Source organism: Drosophila albomicans, chromosome 2R, assembly GCF_009650485.2.
Source record: "Drosophila albomicans strain 15112-1751.03 chromosome 2R, ASM965048v2, whole genome shotgun sequence".
Taxonomy (NCBI): domain Eukaryota; kingdom Metazoa; phylum Arthropoda; class Insecta; order Diptera; family Drosophilidae; genus Drosophila; species Drosophila albomicans.
The window spans coordinates 25,861,403-25,882,528 of NC_047631.2; the positions used below are offsets into that span (position 1 = coordinate 25,861,403).

General features: G+C 38.4%; 2 protein-coding genes and 1 long non-coding RNA gene across 4 annotated transcripts; 2 read left to right on the forward strand and 1 right to left on the reverse strand.

The window, feature by feature from the left end:
• The first annotated feature begins 362 nt into the window (after positions 1–362).
• LOC117574617 (prolyl 4-hydroxylase subunit alpha-1) lies at positions 363–20,660 on the forward strand. The gene is made up of 11 exons (XM_034258505.2): positions 363–786; positions 10,700–10,909; positions 16,902–17,053; positions 17,130–17,286; positions 17,357–17,544; positions 19,259–19,428; positions 19,496–19,978; positions 20,038–20,103; positions 20,186–20,254; positions 20,322–20,418; positions 20,478–20,660. The coding sequence occupies exons 2-11, from the start codon at positions 10,716–10,718 to the stop codon at positions 20,561–20,563; spliced, it is 1,662 nt and encodes a 553-aa protein (XP_034114396.1). The 5' UTR covers positions 363–786; positions 10,700–10,715; the 3' UTR covers positions 20,564–20,660.
• LOC117574616 (transcription factor SPT20 homolog) lies at positions 13,462–16,016 on the forward strand. The gene is made up of 2 exons (XM_034258504.2): positions 13,462–15,230; positions 15,302–16,016. Exons 1-2 carry the CDS (start codon positions 13,824–13,826, stop codon positions 15,635–15,637), a joined length of 1,743 nt encoding a protein of 580 aa, XP_034114395.1. The 5' UTR covers positions 13,462–13,823; the 3' UTR covers positions 15,638–16,016.
• Positions 20,287–20,740, reverse strand: LOC127566158 (uncharacterized). 2 transcript variants are annotated; one of them, XR_007955438.1, is made up of 2 exons: positions 20,643–20,740; positions 20,287–20,559 (listed from the first exon to the last, which is right to left on the reverse strand). It is a non-coding gene; the product is annotated as an uncharacterized LOC127566158 (long non-coding RNA). The 2 variants fall into 2 exon arrangements; XR_007955439.1 differs by having other exon boundaries at positions 20,639–20,735.
• Between the last annotated feature and the right edge of the window lie 386 nt (positions 20,741–21,126).

Here is a 21,126-nt window from a genome sequence, read left to right on the forward strand (position 1 = left end):
TAAGCATTGGCTCGCATTATGTGGAACACTGCGAAGTAAAACTCAAAACAAAACCAAGTAAATATTTTGGAAACTAATTAATATGTTTGCAGTTTATTATTAATTACAACTTGAGTTCCTTAAAAGAAGATATGTTTTCAAATTACGCGCCCAACGCAACGCATTCCACAAAAGCAGCTGAGCGCTCTGGTTGCTGTCTAAGCTAAGCATTGGCTCGCTTTGTGTGGAACACTGCGAAGTAAAACTCAAAACAAAACCAAGCAAATATTTTCGTGCGCTCTCTTGTTCGCTCGCACTCTCTCTGTCGCTCTTCAGCGCACCGACTGCGGCCAGCGACAACAACGCGAGTTTCAGTTCCATTCTGTGCTGCTGAGCGCGCGGTCGCACTGTGGACACGTTCCAACCGAAAATAAAAAAAAACGGCAGCGTAATTTATTAACAAAGCGCAAACGGCAAACAAAAATTTCAGGACTGACCGTAAATAACGCACGTGTGTGAATAAATGTACTTGCACTTATTATATTTTAGTGCTCAATATATATATTAACATATTTATAGCACAAAAAAGAAACGCGTCGCGACTCTTGTGGCAAGTGCAGGGCGTGCAACAGTGAGCCACAAGACACCTAAACTCGACTCGCTGTGGCAGTGTGTGCGTGTGTGTGTGTGAGTGCAAGAACTCTGATAAAACTGTAAACAAAAGGTGAACACGACAATAACAAGAAGAAGGCGAGAATATAAAGTGCCGCCAACGCTTGAAGAGATCATCAAGGGGCAACAAGTTGGGTAAGTGAGGGAGATGGACTGAGGAGGTGGGGGCAGCAAGAAGCTGACGTGTTCCATGTGTAGATTGATCTCGTATAGTTTTTTTGTTACTTAGCGTGCAGCTTCCGTCCTGCACTGATAAGCGTTGTCTCTCTCTCTCTTTCGCCCTCTCGCTCTGCCCTGATAAAATGTGGGTCAATAAAATTGAATTCCAGCATTTATTTGTGATTAGAAAGAAATTTCCAGAGTGAGATGACGACGAACAACTACGTCATGATAATTTCCTTTCCTTTAAGTTCATGCATGCGCCATATGTATTTATAAAGAGCACAAGTATATTTATGCAGTTAAATTCTGTCGCCGCTGTCGTCGCTGTGGTTGTTGCTCTTGCTATTACTGTCCACACATGTGTATGTATGAATGTGCATGTGTGTGGATTCAATTGATGCCGCTGCTGGCAGCGCTGTCGTTGTCGCTGACCGCCACACATTGCGCTGAGGCGGCGGCGGCGGTGTCGGCGATAAGTAAACTATCTCGCATCAAAAAAATGATGTTTGTTGGAGCTGTCAAGGAACGAGCAAGGGGGGAGCAAAGGGAGCGCAGTGGACAACGGGAATCAAATTCAGTCTGGCCGCAGTCACGTAGTCATTTCCTAGCGTTTGTTTTGGTTCGTTTTCATTTTCTTGCTTTTGCGCCGACATTCGTTTATGTTTATGTTCCGTGTTCACTGGAAAACACACCCCTAAACCGAGTGCCTGGAAATGAACTGGAACTGGAATCAGTAACGGCAGCAACACGAATTGCCAACCACACGAAATTCAAATAAGAAACGCAAATTGAGCGCAGCGCATTTCTAATTGGAGGCTGCTTGTCTGGCATTCTGCTAATTATATATTTATACAATTTATTTTTTTTTCGATAACTAAACGAAGCCTGTTCAATGACAGCAGTTAAACGGTGATTAGTTAAAATTTATTAATTTTTAATAACTGCTTTACCCAGTTTTTGGTTTTTTGTTGACGTCTATTCTATTTTATGACAAATTCATTTGATTGTTTTTTCAATTCGCAACTGTGAAGTAGCAAGGCAACTTTAAGAAAACCGGTCACGAAGCGTCAACAGCTTTTGCAATTGCAAATCAATTGTAAGAAATCGTTTAACTCAATTCATTAGAGTTTATTTAGTGAAGCTCGAGCGAAGCACTTGGCTAATATTAGGAAAGCGAAGTAAAAAGGCCAAATGAAAGTGTTGCTCTAATTGCCCAGTGCCCCAATGCCAACATAACCTCACTTCCCCCCACTAGCAAACACTTCCTTACAAGTCGCTAACATCTCCAATGCCACAATTCCACTTCCACTTCCAATTCCACTTACAGTTTCAATTGCCATTTCATCTGCAGTTTTGTTGTATAATTGACAGCAGTCTTAGCCAAAGTCGCATCTTTATTTAGCTGTTTTTTTTTTTTAACGACTTTTATCTCAGCTATTTGAAGCCGGTTTCAACTACAGCTTTTTATGCTACTCTTGGCTCTTCAAGGTGAATGTAAAATTTATGCACATTGTAATTTTGACATTCATAATTAGCAAACTTGTTTGCTTGCACTTGAAGCACTTGCTCATCTCTCATCTCAGATCTCCTTTAATAAATATTTGATGTCATTTCCGTCACATTGAGTTGGGTTCAAGTTCAACTCGAAAAGTTGGTGACAGTTTTCTTCTTTCTTTTTTGGGGTCACTCCAACAGCATCAACATAAAAGTTATGCCAATTATGTGCCAAAATCAAAGTATTCAAAAAGTATTACGACAGTTGAATGAAATGCTTGTTAAGCGCTAAAGGCGCATCTAACAAGCGAATTAAATTGAAAGACTGCGCATGGAAATTACAGCGAAAAAACCGAAACACAAAATACAGTGCTGTCAATTTAGTTTTACAGGCGAGCCAAATGCCTCAAGAGAAGGTCACACAAACAAAGCAGCGAAGAGTCAAGTGTCTGTGTTGTGGCATTTTACGAATCCGTGCTGCATTCTCAGCACAAATGTCAACACAAGAGTTTCGCATCGTGTCCCAAATGAAACGTCGCATAAATGTCAGCGAAGCTTCTGTTTTGGCGGAGTTATGACTTTTTTGTTGCCCACAGAACTAACTAATGAACAGCTCTAGGTTTGTCCTCTGACATTTGCACCTGAATGATGATGCTGCAAGTGTCCCGCTTGAAATTGTCTCCCATATATTGCAGCTTGTTGACAGTTTCATTTGAATTGGTTGCCTCATCTAAAAGGAGGCGGAGACGTAGTCGGAAGCTAGCCTTGTGTGTTGTTTGCTTATTGCTGCCTGTGGCATGTGGCAAGACAGCAGGCGTGTCAGTATGTGTGTGTATGCATTGCATACTATGCAATACATTGTGCTTTTGTGGTGTCGTGCAACCTGCCACAACAACCTTCTATGTGCTTCCCTTTAGCAAGGAAATTAAAGCTGACTTTAATATTGGAATAAAACAAGTAAGAAAGTTACAGTCGAGTGTGCTCGACTGTGAGATACCCGCTACCCATTTTTAATAAAATCAAAATATTGCGGTATTATTTTAAAAATATTACGAAAATACTAAAAATATACCAAATGGTATGTTTGGTATATCGATATAGTACACCATTCAAAATATACCATTGACGGCACAATATACCAGATTGTGAGCCAAAGCAATAACTTCCACAATTTTTATCTGATCGCAACCAAATCATAACTACTATAGTAATTATTGTATATACCAAAATTCGCAACTATAGCTTTGAAATTACGCTAGTTATTCGACTTGATCTGCGTGCAAACATAAGAAATGCTGTCGAAAAAAATTAGAGCTCTATCTCTTATAGTCTCTGAGATCCAGTGTTTCATACGGACGGACGGACAGACACACAGACGGACAGATGGACATGGCTAGATCGTCTCGGCTGTTGACGCTGATCAAGAATATATGTACTTTATAGGGTCGGAGATGCCTCGTTCTACCTGTTACATACATTTCCTGTCGGCACAAAGTTATAATACCCTTCTACCCTATGGGTAGCGGGTATAAACAGGCAAGCAAGTGCAGTCATTCAATCAGTCAGTCATTCAGTCATTCATTCCTTCTTTCAAACTCTCAGTCAGTGTGCCAGTCGCTTCATTTAGCTAATGAGCTTAGTCAGCGCTTTGTGCACAACATTTCATAACTTAATTGCAACCGAAGCGCAAGTGAAAAATGCAAAAAAACACAGCGAGGAGGAAAAAAAAAACAATTAAATGATGTGTTGCTGCTGTTGCCATGGCGTGGCAAACAACGTAAAGAAGGAAGATGCCTCCAAAGCAAAAAGTAACAAACAGAAAAACACAATTTTTTTTGGCTGTTGCATAAACCAAACGCATGTGGCACACAGACAATAACTGCAACACGCCACGCGAATTTTGACTGTGGCAACAACTTTAATATTGAATGCTCATGAATGTGGCATGTTTTGGGGCACCAAGCAAAAAAAAATTGCACACCCATGTTGCACACTAATTTAATTATGCTTATGCTGACCAAAGTTTCGTGTGTGTGTGTGTGTGTGAGTTTTGTGTGTTCGATTATTTACAATTTTGTTGTTGATCAGACAGCAAATCAAATTAATTATGCAACTGCAAATGCTCAAATTTCATTGCATAATTAATCAGATTGTGTTGCATTTAATTTGATTTCATTTCATTTAATTCCAATTGCTACAAAAAAATCTATAATACCTTTATAATGTGAAGCTGGTCGAAATTGCATTAAAATTATTCGTTTGACTGTCAACGTAAAGTGAGATTCAATTAATTTAATGTTTTCGTTTATACGAAATTTACATTTATAAACAAAGCAAAGCTGCCTAAATGAGAGCTAATATGAGATCAGATTAATAAACTGAGCGATAACTTGTTTTTTTTTTCGAATTTACAGCTTAGCTAAGACATTTTCCAGCTTATATTTAAATGCGGAATCCAAATCTAACAAGATTATATTAAAATTTGATTACTTGGTTAGACATAACATAACGTATATACAAGTTTTTCTAGATTTCAAGCGTCATAGATATATAATGTTAAAATTTACTGAACAGCCTATAACACAAAAAAAAAACTAAATAAGGAACCAAGTTTAAAATATAAAACTAGAGAAAAAAGACAAACATTTAACAAAATCAAGAATACTTACCAAAATTTTATGATTGTAAATTGATGAATTTATAAAACAAACTTACTTTTTATTTATTAATCTAAGTTTCAATGAGTTTTTGATTGAACATTTAGTGTAAAAAGAAAAAATAATTTAAGAAACATAATATAGAAAAATAGAATATAATTTCTTGAGGAAAAGAGGGTTCGATTAGGAGATACTTCTTACCCATTTTCAATAAGACCATATTATAAAAAAATACCACAATAATATACCGAAAAAAGTACTTAAATTAATCGAAATCTTTATAAAGTTTATCGATGAAGTGCTAAAATATTTCTAATACTACAAAATATATCAGATTGTTCTCCAAAGCAGTAAAGATACGATTGCTTTTGGCGTTTTTTGCAATACAAACGTATTTCTAAAATAATTTCTACAATTTTTAGGAACATTATAGGAAACATTATATAAAAACAATATACCATTTTCAAGGAATAAAGATTCTCAAAACTCTCATATATCTAATCTAATTTTGTTTCCTTAAAACAAACTTAATTATTGTTGTAATTTCTAAGTTAAAGCATACTTCATTATTTAAGTTTTAACATTGATGAAGATAATGATTTATTGAACACTTTATTAGAAAATGAGATAATTACAAGTGTTAAAAGAACAAATATTCATAAGCCTAGAAAAAACAATATAAGAAACAGTATAAAAAAAATTCACGTAAACCTCATAAATCTAATCTGATTTTATTTATATAAAAGACACACTTAGTTAGTGCTGTAATTGCTGTGCTAAAGCATACTTCATAATGTAAATTTTAAAATAAATGACAATAATAATTGATTGAACACTTTTTTAGAAAATGAGATATTTACAAATGTTTAAAGAACAAATATTCATAAACCTATCAAAAAAGAAAATATAAGGGAATTATATAAAAAAAATATATTTACGAAACCTCAAATGTAATCTGATTTTATTTCGATAAAACAAACTCTTAGCTAACGATGTAATTTCTGTGTTGAAGCATATTTCATAATAAAAGTTTCAATAAATTCAAAAAGTGCAGACTCATAAACTTAACTAAGTAATCATTAACATAACGGAATGACTATCATAAAACAGGATGTTAATGCTACCAAAAGTTTGTTAAATATTTCACAGCACGAAACTGCGTTGAAAATGTTAATTCTGCAACAGAGTTTTAGCATTGAATTCGAATAAATTATTAAGCCAAAATAGTTATGATAGTTATGAATGGTTTGTGTTTGAAATATGTTTTCGCCAGTTCAAGTTGAGTTTGCAGTTGTATTTATTAAAAGTGTTTTTTAATTAACATAAATTCATTTTTTTCGAAATTCGAATCAAAACAGTTGCTAAATTATTCTTGTTTATCCAGTATCTATGGTAATTTGTTGGCTGACATTTGTATTTAATACAAATATAAAAAATAATAATATATATGGTTAAATAATGTGTTTGCTTTCGCTTTCGCAAATGTTTGCTGAATTTGCGTAATAAGTATCTCAGTTGCAACTCTTGTGTTGTGTTGTTTTTTCAGTTGTCGGGTTCAAAGGTAAAACTGCAACTTTGTTTTGTGCAAAAAGAATTCTTGCCGCTTCAAGCAGAAATTCTGGTTGCCCCACATTCGCTTTTCGCATTTTCGTTGCGCAAGTATTTTTCGCCCAATTCCATTAAAGTTACCTTTGTGTGGCTGCTGCTCTTTTTTTCTTTTTCGTATGCGAATATTTTCTGAGATAAATATTGTACAAAAAGCGAAAAGAAAAGCTGAATGATCAGCTGGTGGTGCGGTTCACTGAACTCATTAAAAGAAAACATTCCTTCAATGCTTTTCGCAGCAACAACAGCTGCAAAAGTTGGCGATGAACTGAAGTTGGAGGAGGAGGAGAAGATGGAGCTGAAGCGTGAGCTTCTCATATAGATACAAATAATATTTGCATTTCAATAAGTTTGATTGTGTAACGCGTGTACCGTTAATGATTTTTAAATGTTTTGTTTTTGTTTGTTGGATGGCAACAACAATGCGACGCTTGTTGCTTGTTGCAAGGCAAGCACAGCTTCAGCCACGCGTATCCGTCAGATACATTTGCATATCTATGCGGTAAAGCGATTTCCTCGTAACCCAAAAGTTCTTTGAACTCCAATTAATCGTTGCAATCGACACGAATTTAGTAGAAGACATAAAAAAAACTCTGTCATTGTCTTCTCTTCGATATAAAACCGTTGCTGCATCCATTAGTCTTGCCACTTTCTGTGTCTCCTCCGCTTTTGGGGCGCCTCTTTCTAATCAAACAGCTCAAATCGACCGCTGAGAACTGGAATTTTATGCAAAACCGGTTCGACCAAAAAACGATCAAAACTCTGACCACTTTTTTTTTATTTGGGCAGGGAAGAAATTCTATTGTACTTTGTGAAGACAGTCGGACAGACTTGTTCAGAGTATTTAGAACATTTATTAGATTGAATATAGAACAAAAGCTGATGTCTTGTTATATTTTTGGCAAACTCGATTAGTATTTGGAATTTGTTGATAACGAGCGGTTTTTAGACTACGAATTTATTGTGGAATTAAATGTTGAATAAATCACTGCAGAGTGTTGGATTTTAGCTCGTAAATTATTTAGAGTTAAGGTGGAATAACTGTAAAGTACTTTCAAGTAATCTATAACCATAAACCCTTTCTTTACTTTCCCAAATTAAATGGGTTAAACTCCAATTGAATAATTGACAAACATGTTTGATGAAGAGATTGCGAATAATGTTTGTAATTTAACAATTTTAAAAATTGAATTTAAAATAGGATTGTATCTACTTGAATAACTGGACAATCTGTCTGATGAAGAGATTATAAATAATGCTTATAATTTGACTTAATCAATTTAAATTTAACTTGACTTTAATCTGCTTTAATGAAGCTTACTTAAACTAGACTTTAATGTGAAGTGCTAAAAAATTAAAAACGAAGTGAGGACTTTTATATTGTATCTCATAAATTTTGTAGTGTTGGGAGAGAAAAACTATAAAATACTTTGAGTAATTCAATAACCATGAAATCTTTCTTTATTTACTAATTAAAAGAAGCTGTTAGATTAATGTGTGTATTGTATCTAATAAATGTTATATTGTATCTTATAAATTGTGGAGTATTAAGAAAGAATAACTCTAAAGTAACTTGAACTATTCTTAAACCACAAATTCTTTGTTTTCTTTCCTAAATAAAGTTAATTTTCAACTAAGTGAATTAGTGATTAAGAGATTGCGATTAATCTTCACACTTGAACATAATCAATTTAGATTTTATTTGACATCAATCTTATATAATCTGCTTAAATTAAGCCTTCGTAAGCTAAACTTTAATTCGAAGAGGTGTAAAATTAAAAATGAACTTTAAACTAAAATTGAACAGGCTTTAAATCAGTTAAAAGTTAAAGGTAGACAACTTGATAATTTGTTTTGATTGATTTCGCTTTTATTCCCAAACTAATTTCCAATTTGCTGAAATGTTAACTGAAGTTCAAACTTTGTCTCAATTTCAGCGCCAATAAAAATGAAATATATTATCTTATCTTGTACCTTATAGCTTGTATCTGCGATTGCAATTGAATGGAGCAATAAATATTGAATGATGCAGCATGTTGTACACACATTGTATCTGAATTTGCATATTAACTATAGATCGATGAGATATGGATAACAATGTTGTTATTGTATTTTCTGTGCCGTTTCTCGAACTTGTTAAAGTAGCCGGTTTTTTAAGTAGTGGCATCTTTATTTTTCGATTTCAATTTTGAGTGTTTGTTTAATGTGTGCAATTATTTGTCAGCTTGCACAGTGTGTTTGTGTGTGTGAGTTCTCTGTGTGTGGGCAGTTGAAATAATTAATGCTGATTTATTAAATGACATTTGTATAACGTGTGCCACACAACAGAAGCTGTTGCACATGCCGAGTGTGTCCTGCTGCTGCTGTTGCAACAGCTCCTCGAATCGAAATTAATCAATCGAGCACGTTTAAATGCAAATTAAATTTGATTTGGGCAACCATAAAACATGCTCAAGTATGCGAATAAGCAAATGCACAACGAATCGCTAATTAATAGCCTCAATAATTCATTCATTTTCACATTTGGTAAAAATATAACTACGAGCTTATTATTAATGCTTTAATAAATTGCTCAAGACAAGCAAAGTTATATAATTCCCACCTCTATTTGAGTTTGCTGTAGAGTAATGACTAGCCGAATTTATGTTGCTTGCAATCTTTACTGCTATAAACGGATTTGGCCGCAAAAGTAAGCCAAAAGTCGTAAAACAAATATGTACTTTGAATGGCAGGCTAAATTAAATTCAAGAACAGAGGTTTATAGAGAGAAGAAAAGACTTGAGAATACTCTGTAATTGAAAATAAATTTCAAATTATCTAATTAAAATTATTATGCATTTGTGGAAAGTCGATAAAATTGTATATAAATGAAAGAAATCTATCTAGTCTTATAGTGATATTAAAAAGGACTTGAAAAAGGAAATATATCTTTCCTTAAAATATTATTAGAAAGTCTTAGGAAGGAAGGAATGTGATAAAATAAATGTATCTATACCTCAGATTGTATATAAAATATAAGAAAAATTTACAATATTATTACCAAGTTCCAGACAGGCAAATGAATGTAATGAGAGAAATGTAGCTATGCCTAAGATTTTATTCAAAATATTCATTAAATCTCTAAAATTATTATAAAGTCGTAGAAAGGCTTAAGAATGCAATGAATGAAATGTACTATAGATATCCGTATACATTTTAAAAAACTGTGAGAAGTGCTAAAGAATGGGATTAAATAAATTATATGTATTATGTTATTACAAATGGTTTGAAGAGGTTAAAGAAATGTATCTATCCCTAATATTTTATTAAGAATATTATAGAGTATTATAGATACCAAGTTTTAGAAAGGTTAACGAATGTGTTGTTAGAAATATATTTATCCCTACGATGTCATTACAAATTAATAGAAGTGCTAAAGAATGCGATTATAGAAATGGATTTATCCCTTAGAAGTGCTAAAGAAAGCGATAATAGCAATGGATTTATCCTCTTTGATTTTCTTTAAATTATTAAAAGAATCTAAAACCCGCATTTAAAGTAACCCGCATCTTCTACACTTTCTTAAGATTGTTTATTCTTCACAAACGAAAAAAGAAAAGTAGGCAAAAGGCAATGCGAAATTTAACCCACATGACCAATTTAACGTCTTAAGCATTATTAGATTTTTCGTAAATGTCGTAATAATATAAAACGAATAAATGAAAGGAAAATAACCAAGTCGATGCCTTTGCCTTTGCTTTACGACTGCAGGGTATCGCAATGGCTCATTAAAATAAATGACGAGCTCAAGTTCGCCGTGTGGTCAAATTCCTGTCAGCACTCAAGTCAAAAGCCAGCTTGCTGCAGACTTTAAGACGGACAAGTTTTGTTTACCCAAACAGCAAATGAATCGATACGAAGCTCAATGAATTTCACAGCCACAACTCTTACGTTTGATTAGACTGCTGTTTCACACATGAGCAAAAAGCGTTTAATGCAAAATCGATGGTCACTTTGAGGGGGAAGAGTAATTAGTTAGCCAGGCTTTTAAGTAAGGGAGAAGTGATGATGGCAAACATTGTCGCCACATTTGATGATGGTGCACTTAATGCAATTGCAAATGTCTTAACTATCTTTTTATTTGCTTACAGTTAACACACACGAACGATGATGAGATGCTGCTGGCAATTGACGCTCGGCGTCCTTCTGCTGCTTGGCCTGCTGTCGTGGAATGGAGTTCGAGGCGAGGTCTACACGGCGTTGGCGGAGATGGAGGAACTACTTGAGACTGAATCCGTATTAATAAGCAATCTAGAGGGTTACATACGAGTGCAGGAGGACAAGCTCAGCTATCTCAAGAAGTGAGTATCTTTAAGATACTTGAAGCTTATCATTTTGCAGGTGACATTGCACAATTTGATAAATGCATCGTGTTTGTCCCTTACCACATCATTTTTGCCACGTGCGTGTGGCAGCTGTTGCATCTGCCATTCTGTCATTGTCCTTGTTGTCTATGCGGCGCCCAGCTCAAAAGTATCTTATTTACGGTGTATATCTTAAGCTACCCTTGTCTCTGTGTGTATATATAGCATCGTGTTTATGCATGTTTATGTAGTAAATAGATTGAGGTTGTGGCCCCTTTCTCTCTCTTTCGGTATCTCCTTCTCTCGCTTTTTGTTTGCTGCTTGCAGCAAGCGGAAGGATGTGAGATGCAGGATAATGCGACGCAGCGGATGCGGTAAGGCAACTCCCCTAATCAAATGGCGAGTTGCGGAGGAACCAAGTCTGTTCTTGTCTCCTCTGCTCTGCTCAGGTCTGGTTTGGATCTCTTGGCTGCCTTTTGTCTGTCTGTCGAGAGATCCTCACAACAGCTGACAGATGTTTTGTCCTTGTCGCAAAGGTTGTCGACGTTGCATCTTCTACTTTTGCTTCATCATCATCATCATCGTTGCTGCCGCATGCGGCGTGTGGCTCGTGCCGCTGTCGCTCCTGCTGCCTGCCTTCTGCCGCCTGTTTTCAAATTAAAATTTAATGCCAACTTCAAATTTTCCATTTGGGCAGCTCGCTGCTCAAAAGGGATTCGGCAAATGCTCAGCTATTTGTCACAGCTGCAGATCCTTTGGCGCTTTGCACTATGCTCCAAATATTGATTTGCTACGACTTTGTTGCTGCCCTTTGGTTTTATGTGTGTGTGTGTGCGGAAGGGGGAAGTGGGACTCGGGGATAAAATCCAATTAAGTTGGCCAACATAGACTAGCCACAGACAAAGGCCAGAACACGATTCATAAATGCAAACTGCGGGTGTTATTCCATTTCTAGAGACTCTGTGTTTGTGGGGGAGATAGAGCTAGGGAAGTTTGGAAATTGTGTAGGTGCCTGCCCACGACGCTTAGTATTGACTCTTGATAAGCCACACACACATACACACATATATTCACACTCGTGTATATTCACAGCGCAAATGTAACGGCAGCTTCATGTGCCTAGCTGAGCTTAGGGTGTATAAAATACACTGAGAAAAAAGAAAGCATTCAAAATAAATATAGAAAAAATTATATGCTTATATCTTTTAACTTTATGAGGCGAAAATCTCTGGTATATTTTCGTTAAAGAAGTATATTGATATACGAATTATTACTTTTATCATTTTTCGTAAACCATAATAATTTCGTATTGCAAAGAACTTTTAGTACATTTTTAGAAAATTAGTTTATTGATATACCAAATATAACTTTTAGTATATTTCGTATTTAATATAAGGCATATTCGGTATATTTTAACAGTACTATATTTTTAATGAGTTTAAATACTCAGTATATATTCAATAAAGAAGTATATCGATATACAAAATATTGATTTTCGTATTTTTCGTATCAATTCGCCTTATTTTAACAATAATACCACAATAATTGTATATTGCAAAAACTTTCGGTATATTTTCAATAAAGTAGTATATTTATATACCAAATGCAATTTGTAGTATTTTGCCAATATTGATTTGGTATATTTTAATAATAACACCACAATGTTTTGCTTTAAATGAAAATATTTTTATTGAATTTGAGATATTCAGTAAATAAGTTCACGTCAATTCCAATGAAATAAAGAATATAAATTCAATTTAATTGAATTAGCTAAACAATTTTATTCTATTCTTCGTCTAAAATCTTGAAAATCGCGTCATTTAATAGTATTATGTTTTCCTATTGATTATAATTATAGTTTAAATGAAGAATATCAAATGAAATTAAATAATAACTCAGTGATATAGTGAAGTATCTTATTACTTTAAAGAACTTATAAGAACACTTGATGCATGTCATGAATTCCTAGAAATTATAATTATAATTTAACGAAAGAATATAAAATAAAATTAAATAATAATTCAAAGGAAGTATTAATTGAAATGAAGTATCCTATTACTTCTTTAAATAACTAATAAGATCACTCCACACTCTTGTGTCATGTTTTCCTTTTAATATGACAGCATTTAAGAGCGTGTTTTGTAGTTAGAGGGTTTTTCTTTTGCGCTGTGTATGGAGTCGCTTATATGTATGCGTTGTGTTTGCTGTGCTGTGCTGCTGGTGTGAGGGCATTGGCGTCGCCTATTTCGTTATGAGCTGAGTAAATATAAATTTAAGACTGCTGATAAAAGCATTGAATGCAACAGCAACAGCAACATCAACAGCAATAGCAGCGGCAGCCGGCTGCGCTCAACGTATATTTTGTGGCCGAAATACGTTTTCAACCCTCGAATGTGGCATTGAGCAGCAGTCGCAGTCGCAGTTGAAGTTGTATGTGGCAGCAACCACAGGCGAGGCAGGAGCAGATGTTTCCAGCACAAACGGAACGGAACGCGCCAAACGTCGCCTGCCGAATGTCGAATGCTGAATGTTGTTGTTGTTGTTGTTGCTGTTCTTATTGTTGTTCTACGGGTGTCTTGAGCGCAATTATTATGTGTGGAAATACATATGCATGTGTGTGTGTGTGTGTTAAGTAAATGCTTATGTTTATTAAGGGGGGAAAAAGCAGCGCTGCCAGCGTCGCTGTCGATCCAGTCGACTGCGCGCCTGCGCAGGAAATTGCAAAGTCGAGAAGCGACTGGCAGCCAACTTGGCTAGTTCAGTCGAGACGCAGTTGTCGCTTGAAGCGGATCACCAAACTCAGCACACAGTGAATAGTGAACAGTGAACAGTGCACAGTGACCGTGATCGTGACCGTGACAGTGAAGCATACTGAATAGTGAACAGTTGAAGTTGAAAGTACAGTGCGGCAATGTCCAAGCACAATTATACAAATCCGGCATTCTGCCAGAACAGCGAATTCTATCCGGTGCCATCGAGCACCGCTCGCGTTGAATCGATCTACAATCGCAGCCTGCAGCTGAACTTTAATGCGGTGTCCCGCAATGCAGCAAGTGCCACAGCCACCGCCACCGCTTCGAAGTATCGCGATCCCCGCGAGGGGCCGCTGCGCATGCAGCGTAGCATGTCGACGCGCTCGGTGACGCGTAAACAGCAGCTGCAGCTGCAACATCATCATCAGCAGCAGCAGCAACTACCACAGCAGCAATCACCGCAATCGAGCTGCGGACGCTATGCGCTTGTGCCGCTCGAGGAGCTGGGCGGTGCTGCCTCAAGTCGCTATGCCATTGTGCCCGGCCAGGCAGCTCAGCGTTTGGCTCGCTCCCAAGACAATCTCGATCGCTACAGCTCGCGGCATGGTCTGCAGTCGGATGAGGAGCCGCACTCCTTCCACGAGGAGCCACAGCAGCAGCAGCAGGAGACACAGTTTGCCAGCTTGCCACCGAACATAAATGCGCTGCCTGCAAAGCCAACGCAGCAGCCAAAGATTAAACATGCCTTCTCCAGCGATTTTGGCAGCAAAACGTTTCTCATTGTGGACAAGAACAGCAATCAGCGCTATCAAATGGTGCCCACAGCCGAGGATGAAGAGTTGGTCGATGAGAATCAGGAGATTATACAAATGCACAATGGACGCGCACATCGTTATGCTGTGATTCCAACCGAGGCGGACGATGACGATGAGCTGGAGGAGCAGTTGCAGCTGGAGCAGGAGACCTGCTTGAGCAACACGGAGCTGAGTCAAACCTACAATGTGCGCACCTCAACACCGCAGCAGCAAAAACAGCAGCAGCAACATCAGCAGCAACGCAATGCGGCAGCTGCGACACGCGCGTTGCACGAACTGCTGACGACGCCGCGCAAGATGCAACCACCACCACGATTGGCACACTCCACGCCCCGCAATGCGGCACACTACGAGCAGCTGCAACGCGAACGGCAACTGCAGCTCTACCAAAGCCAGCAGCACATTAACTTGCATCAGCAGCAACAGCAGCAGATACAACAAACCACCAGCTCCGTGGTTTCGGTGGCACCATCGCCAGCGTTGCCACTGCGGCAGCAACGTTTGTCGCCGCAGCGTCTGCACTACGAGACGGTGAAGTTGCCACCAGCTGTGGTGCCACCGCAGGCAGTGATTAGTCCACGTGTGCAGCAGCAACCAGAGCAAGATCTGAGCATGCTGCAAGGCAAGAACAACAGCTCGTCGTATCCACAGAAGGTGGCAAATGCCACCATCACGCTGGCAATTGTCTCGCTGATGCTTGTTGTTGGCAGCACCATGAATGCAGGACTCATCATCTACATGATAGCACACGTAAGTTGAGATACTTTTCAGCTTGAGATACATTCCGTAAACTAACGCAATTTCTCTATCTATTTCTCTAGTTTGGCAAAGCGTTCTACCTGCAGTTCGGTCTGGTTGCCTCATTTTGTGGCGTCGGACTTGGCTTCCTTGGCTTTCGGTCGCGACAATGCGATTGGCTGCCCAATCGTAGCTACACCTCAGGATACATTCTGGTCACCATCTTCTGTCTGTTCAAGTGTTGTGGCCTCTTGCTGATACTCGTCTTGGATCCATTTCCCGGTCTGCCGCTGCACGATGTCACCACGGGCGTCATCCTGGGGCTGTCAACGTTCACCATGTTCTTCATTGGCCTTGGCGTCATTGGCAGCTTGTGGTGTTATCGTCCGCCACCTGATAACCGCGTCAATGTGGTCTGAGCAGCAACTACTTTTAGTTTCTTACTATAGTTTTGTTAGTTTAGTTTAGTTTAGTTTTATTTATTCTTTCGCCTGCGAAACGACACCCCCGGAACGGCTAAGAGACCAAAAAACAAGTATTAATAATTCAATTTGATGCGAAATTCCAGCTGCGAATTTTGTGCACAAAGACTGTAAATAAACAACAACAAAACTTAAAATAGTGTGTGGAACTCACAAAGAGTGAGCTCCATTTAAATTAAAACTAAATATCACCTGTATTGTTAAATCAATTTTAAATTATTGTTCAACACTTAAGTTAAGACACATTGCACACAAATAAATAAACAATATATATGCAAAACACACACACAAAAGAAGCACAAACAGATTCCATTCATTTTCTTTTTGTGTTTTTCAATGATGGCATGACAAATCACATAGCATTGCAAAGTATTTGTATTTTTGCAATATTTTTGTTGATAAATGCTTTGCTTCAACTCACAGAAGCAAACATTTCGAAGCGTGATAAATTTATGCAAGTTGTTTGCATTTATTTATCATTTTGTCGCTCTCACTTTTCTACTACTTTTCTATGTGAGTAAGCTGTTAGTCTAATACTAGTTGAAGGCTAGTTATTAAGACTTATTGATGCTTAGTTGATACTTAAACTGAGCTCTTTATTTATGCTGAGAACACTTCAGAAATTTCTGTGAAATTTGGGCTTAGTTATTAAGACTTATTGATGCTTAAAATACATTAAAACTCCGCTCTTTGTTTATTACTCAGAATATTTCTCTTAAAGCTTAACCAAGTTATTGAAACTGAGTATCTTTTACAAGAGATTAAAACTTTCGTTCATATTTATTCCAAGAACATTTCAAATATTTTAGTGAAATTTTAAAGTTTAATGCAATTTCTGTTGTTTCTGTTCTTATTTTCAAACTTAGTTCAACTTTCTACTGCGCATTTTTATTTGCAAACACATTTATATAATTTAAAAGCCATAAGTATTTAATTTAATGTAGCCATAATTTGAAAAGCACATTTATTTATAATGCATAAAATGATTTAGCAACTTTGCCACTCAGCAATTAATCAGCAGCAGCAGCAATGATTTTATAATTTGAGCGTAACTTTAATCCATTTAAACTTTTTCCCTAAGCTACCACGAAGCCGCAAACGCGGTTAGAATTTTAGTTTAGTTTTTTTCCCTCCTCGTCCGTACATTTTGGTAGTTTGTAACAAAATTACTTAGTAATCTGTTTTGTAAAACTTTCCGCAGCAAAATGGACGAATACCAAAGAGAGCATGCGGATGCATCCAGTGATATTACCGCCTACGTTTCGAATCCCATCAATGCGTATCTGTTGACCAAACGACTGACCACCGACTGGCGTCAAGTGGAGAATCTGATGGAGCATGATGTGGGCACTGGTAAGTCGAACTAATCGAATGGACTAATCTCTGAAAACTGAAACTGATGCTGTTTACCAACAACGACACTCTAAAGATTTTGTGCAAAATCTCACACAATATCGCAATGTGCTGAAATTCCCATCGGACGAGGATCTCAATGGGGCAGCTGTGGCTTTGCTGCGACTTCAGGACACTTATCAACTGGACACATCGAGTGTGGCACGTGGCAAACTCAATGGCATACAGTACAGGTGAGTTGCAAATGCAAAATATGCAGACTTGAAATCATGGGATTTATTATGTGGATGCTTTTCGAAACAGCACCGCAATGTCATCGGATGATTGCTTTGAGCTGGGACGACAGTCTTACGTTAATCGAGACTATTACCATACGGTCTTGTGGATGAACGAAGCAATGGCCCGAATGCTGGAGGAACCACACAATCAGACGCAAAGCTTTACGCGTGCCGATTTACTCGAATACCTCGCCTTCTCCACCTACAAGCAGGGTAAGTGTACAGTACACACACACAGCTAAAAAAAAATACGAGTTTACCTTACCGAGTTTGCTACGTGTTTGAGTTTGGGCTTCTCCATCGCCCTGCAGCCATTTGTGCGACTGTTTACTGTTATTCTTGTGTGCTCACTCCCTACACCTGCCTCTCTCGCTCTCTCTCTCTCTCTGGCTCACGTTTCGTCTCGTTTGCATGACACTTTTGAGGGCTGCCGCTGAGGCTGTGCGGGGCTGCCCACTCGTTGTTTCTATGGCTCTCTCTCTTGTTGTCACTGGCCATTTGGCTGCAGGAAATTGCACTTTGCTGTAGCCCTTCTACAGCCCAGGTGGGCGACTGCGAGCTGAGCTGCACTTCGGTGTGCTCTCCAGCGATTAAGCTCCGGTCGTTAAGTGCGAAAAATTGTTGCTACGACAATATTGTGACTGACTTAACGTCCTCCGCCTTCTGGGGGTCTATCAGCTCAGCACATCACGTACTTTCTGCCAGCTGAACTGCACGTACTTGAGGTACGGTTTATTAATGCCTTATTACCCCGATTGTTGCCCCAGGCCAAGGAACCTGCTTAACGCATATACTCGTAGTCCTTACTCATTGTGACAGTTTGCTACACATAACTTTATCTCTCTGTATTTCAATCTGTAGCTGTATCTTTGTATCTGTAACTTTTTCCGTAAGCGTATCTGTCTCAATGACTACGTTTCTCTGCCGTTGTTTTTTTTGTTGCGCGACTCGACTGTATTTATGGGCATGCCATGGCAGCACGGAACTGCCGTCATATTGTGGAAATTGTGCAAAAAACATGCACATCCTCTGACTTCTTTTGCTTTCCCTGTGGCGTCTGTTTCCAGGCACTTTGACACAAGCGGTGTTGCCTTGTCTAGCGCACATGTGTCACAATTGCTGCCAACGGCATGCAATATGTAGATTCAACTTCTGAAGCTTTAAACTACCGAAAAATACTCAATGCTTTAAGAGTCTATCTCTCTTTAAGCAAACTAATTAAGGCCAAAAAGCCAAATGGCATTGGAAAACTAATTTAAATATGCTGGTCGGTGGCCATAAATAAACACAAATACATATTTGCAAATGTCCAAACGGAAAATGGAAAGTTTTGCGCCAAAGAAAAACAACAAGAAAAGGACAAGTTTGCAAGGAGCACAAAAAGTTTGTCTTTGCGGCCGCAAATAAAAGTTGTTTTTATTTCGCTTGCTCCTTTTAACATACATACGTTTTCTTCTTCGTGTCGTGGCATTAAAAGTGAATGTATGTGTGTACATCAAAGTGAAATGGAGGAGGAGAACACTTGGGAGCGTATAAATAATTTATTATGCATTTAACGTAGGGGCTATCGTTTAATGTATTAATCATTTCAGTGAGAGAGCAATTCCATGGAAATGGAAATCTTAAGAGTATTGCATACTTTTGTCCGGCTCGTTTAAAATATGACCAGCAAGTTCACAAAGAATTTACAATTAAGTGTAGTCAGCTTTGGCGAGGGTCTACTGTACCTACAACTTGCACGAATTTTAACTTTTAGTTTGGGTTTTTGGGGTCGCAGCAGTGGCAATTTTAAGTGGAGGCCAAGTAAAATAAAGAAAGCAAGCAAAAAAAACTGTAGCATGCTTTTAGGCAGCAATTAATTTTGTCTTCTCTCTCACCGTTCGTTCGCTGCTTGCTGCTCCTGCGATGAATTTGTTGCGCTGGCCAGGCAACGTGGAGAGCGCACTGACCATGACAAATGAGTTGCTGCAACTGCTGCCGAACCATGAGCGTGCGAATGGCAACAAGAAGTTCTACGAAAAGGAAATTGCCCACCTGAAGGAACTGCGCAAAATGAAGGGCGACGACGGCAGCGATGAAATGCCCGTTTCCGACTTGGTAAGGTGTCAATTGGATTCCATCTACAACATTAATTCTAAATGCATTTCTTAAACTATTTATTCAGCCTGTGGCTAAGAGTGATCCTGGTGTCTTCGATATGACCGAACGTAAAGCCTACGAAATGCTTTGCCGTGGAGAATTGAAACCTTCGCCAGCTGAGCTGCGTCCACTGCGCTGTCGTTATGTGACCAACAATGTGCCCTTCTTGCGCATTGCACCACTTAAGCTGGAAGAGGCCCACAAGGATCCCTACATTGTGATCTATCACGATGCGATGTACGACAGCGAAATTGAGATTATTAAGCGCATGGCGCGTCCTCGCTTCCGTCGTGCCACCGTGCAAAACTCTGTGACTGGAGCGCTGGAAACAGCGAACTATCGTATCAGCAAATCCGCTTGGTTAAAGACTGCCGAGCATCGTGTCATTAGCACAGTTGTGCAGCGTACCGCCGATATGACGGGCCTCGATATGGACTCCGCGGAGGAACTGCAAGTTGTCAATTACGGTATTGGCGGTCACTACGAGCCACACTTTGACTTTGCGCGGGTAAGTTTGAGGTCTGACCTCGGGCAGAACAAATTGTTAAAGTTTGGTTTGACTTGCAGCGAGAGGAGAAACGTGCCTTCGAGGGTCTCAATCTAGGCAATCGCATTGCCACCATGTTGTTCTATGTAAGTTTAACGAGCTGCAACCAAATTTTGTAAACTCGTGCCAAACTTTACTTATCTCTTTTTGTTGTTGGCCCTTTCGCAGATGACCGACGTGGAGCAGGGAGGCGCCACAGTTTTCACCTCACTGCATGCTGCGCTGTGGCCCAAAAAGGTTTGTCGAAGCAGAAACAAGGTCATCCCAAATCGATGTTAGTCTATGTATCGTATTTTATTTACAGGGCACGGCAGCATATTGGATGAATCTGCATCGTTCGGGCGAGGGAGATGTGAGAACGCGACATGCTGCATGTCCAGTGCTAACAGGCTCCAAATGGGGTGAGTTTATCATCTATACAAATTTATAAAAACTGCAACTGAGTTATGTTCTCTTTTAGTGTCCAACAAGTGGATACATGAGCGTGGTCAGGAGTTTAGAAGACCCTGCGATCTGACTGCGGATCATGGTGATTTCGCCATCTAGAGAGGAATGCTCAAGCTGTCACTTTATCTCAACTGCCAGCTGCCCCATGTGCTTACTTACACTTACTCTACTTACATACCTTTATCTATATGCTCCAGCCAGCCGGAAATCGGTTTCTATTCCTATTGTACATACAGCATCTACACCTATAACATACACACCCAAAATGGAGGCCCGGCTGTTGCAACACAAAAACGATCAAAACACACAAATACTGTTTTTTTTTTCTTAACTAACTGTCAACAGTTTTTGACATTAGTTTCATCTTAGGCATGCTACTATTATTGAATTTATCAAAACATTTTTGTATATTGATAGTTTTAATCTCTAGACGAAGAAAACAAGAACAACAAACAATCTCAATTAAAACGAACTTACTGATATACTCTACACTTTGCAAGGAGTGTAAAATAAAAATACGAGAAATTGCAAATGCTGTGAGTGACACAATTTTATTTCGCTGTGCCACAATGGGAGTGAATACTGTGGCAAATAGATAACGATGTGTGGGTGTTTGCATAAATCGGTTGCTGGTAAAAAGCGCATACAACATGTGTTGCATA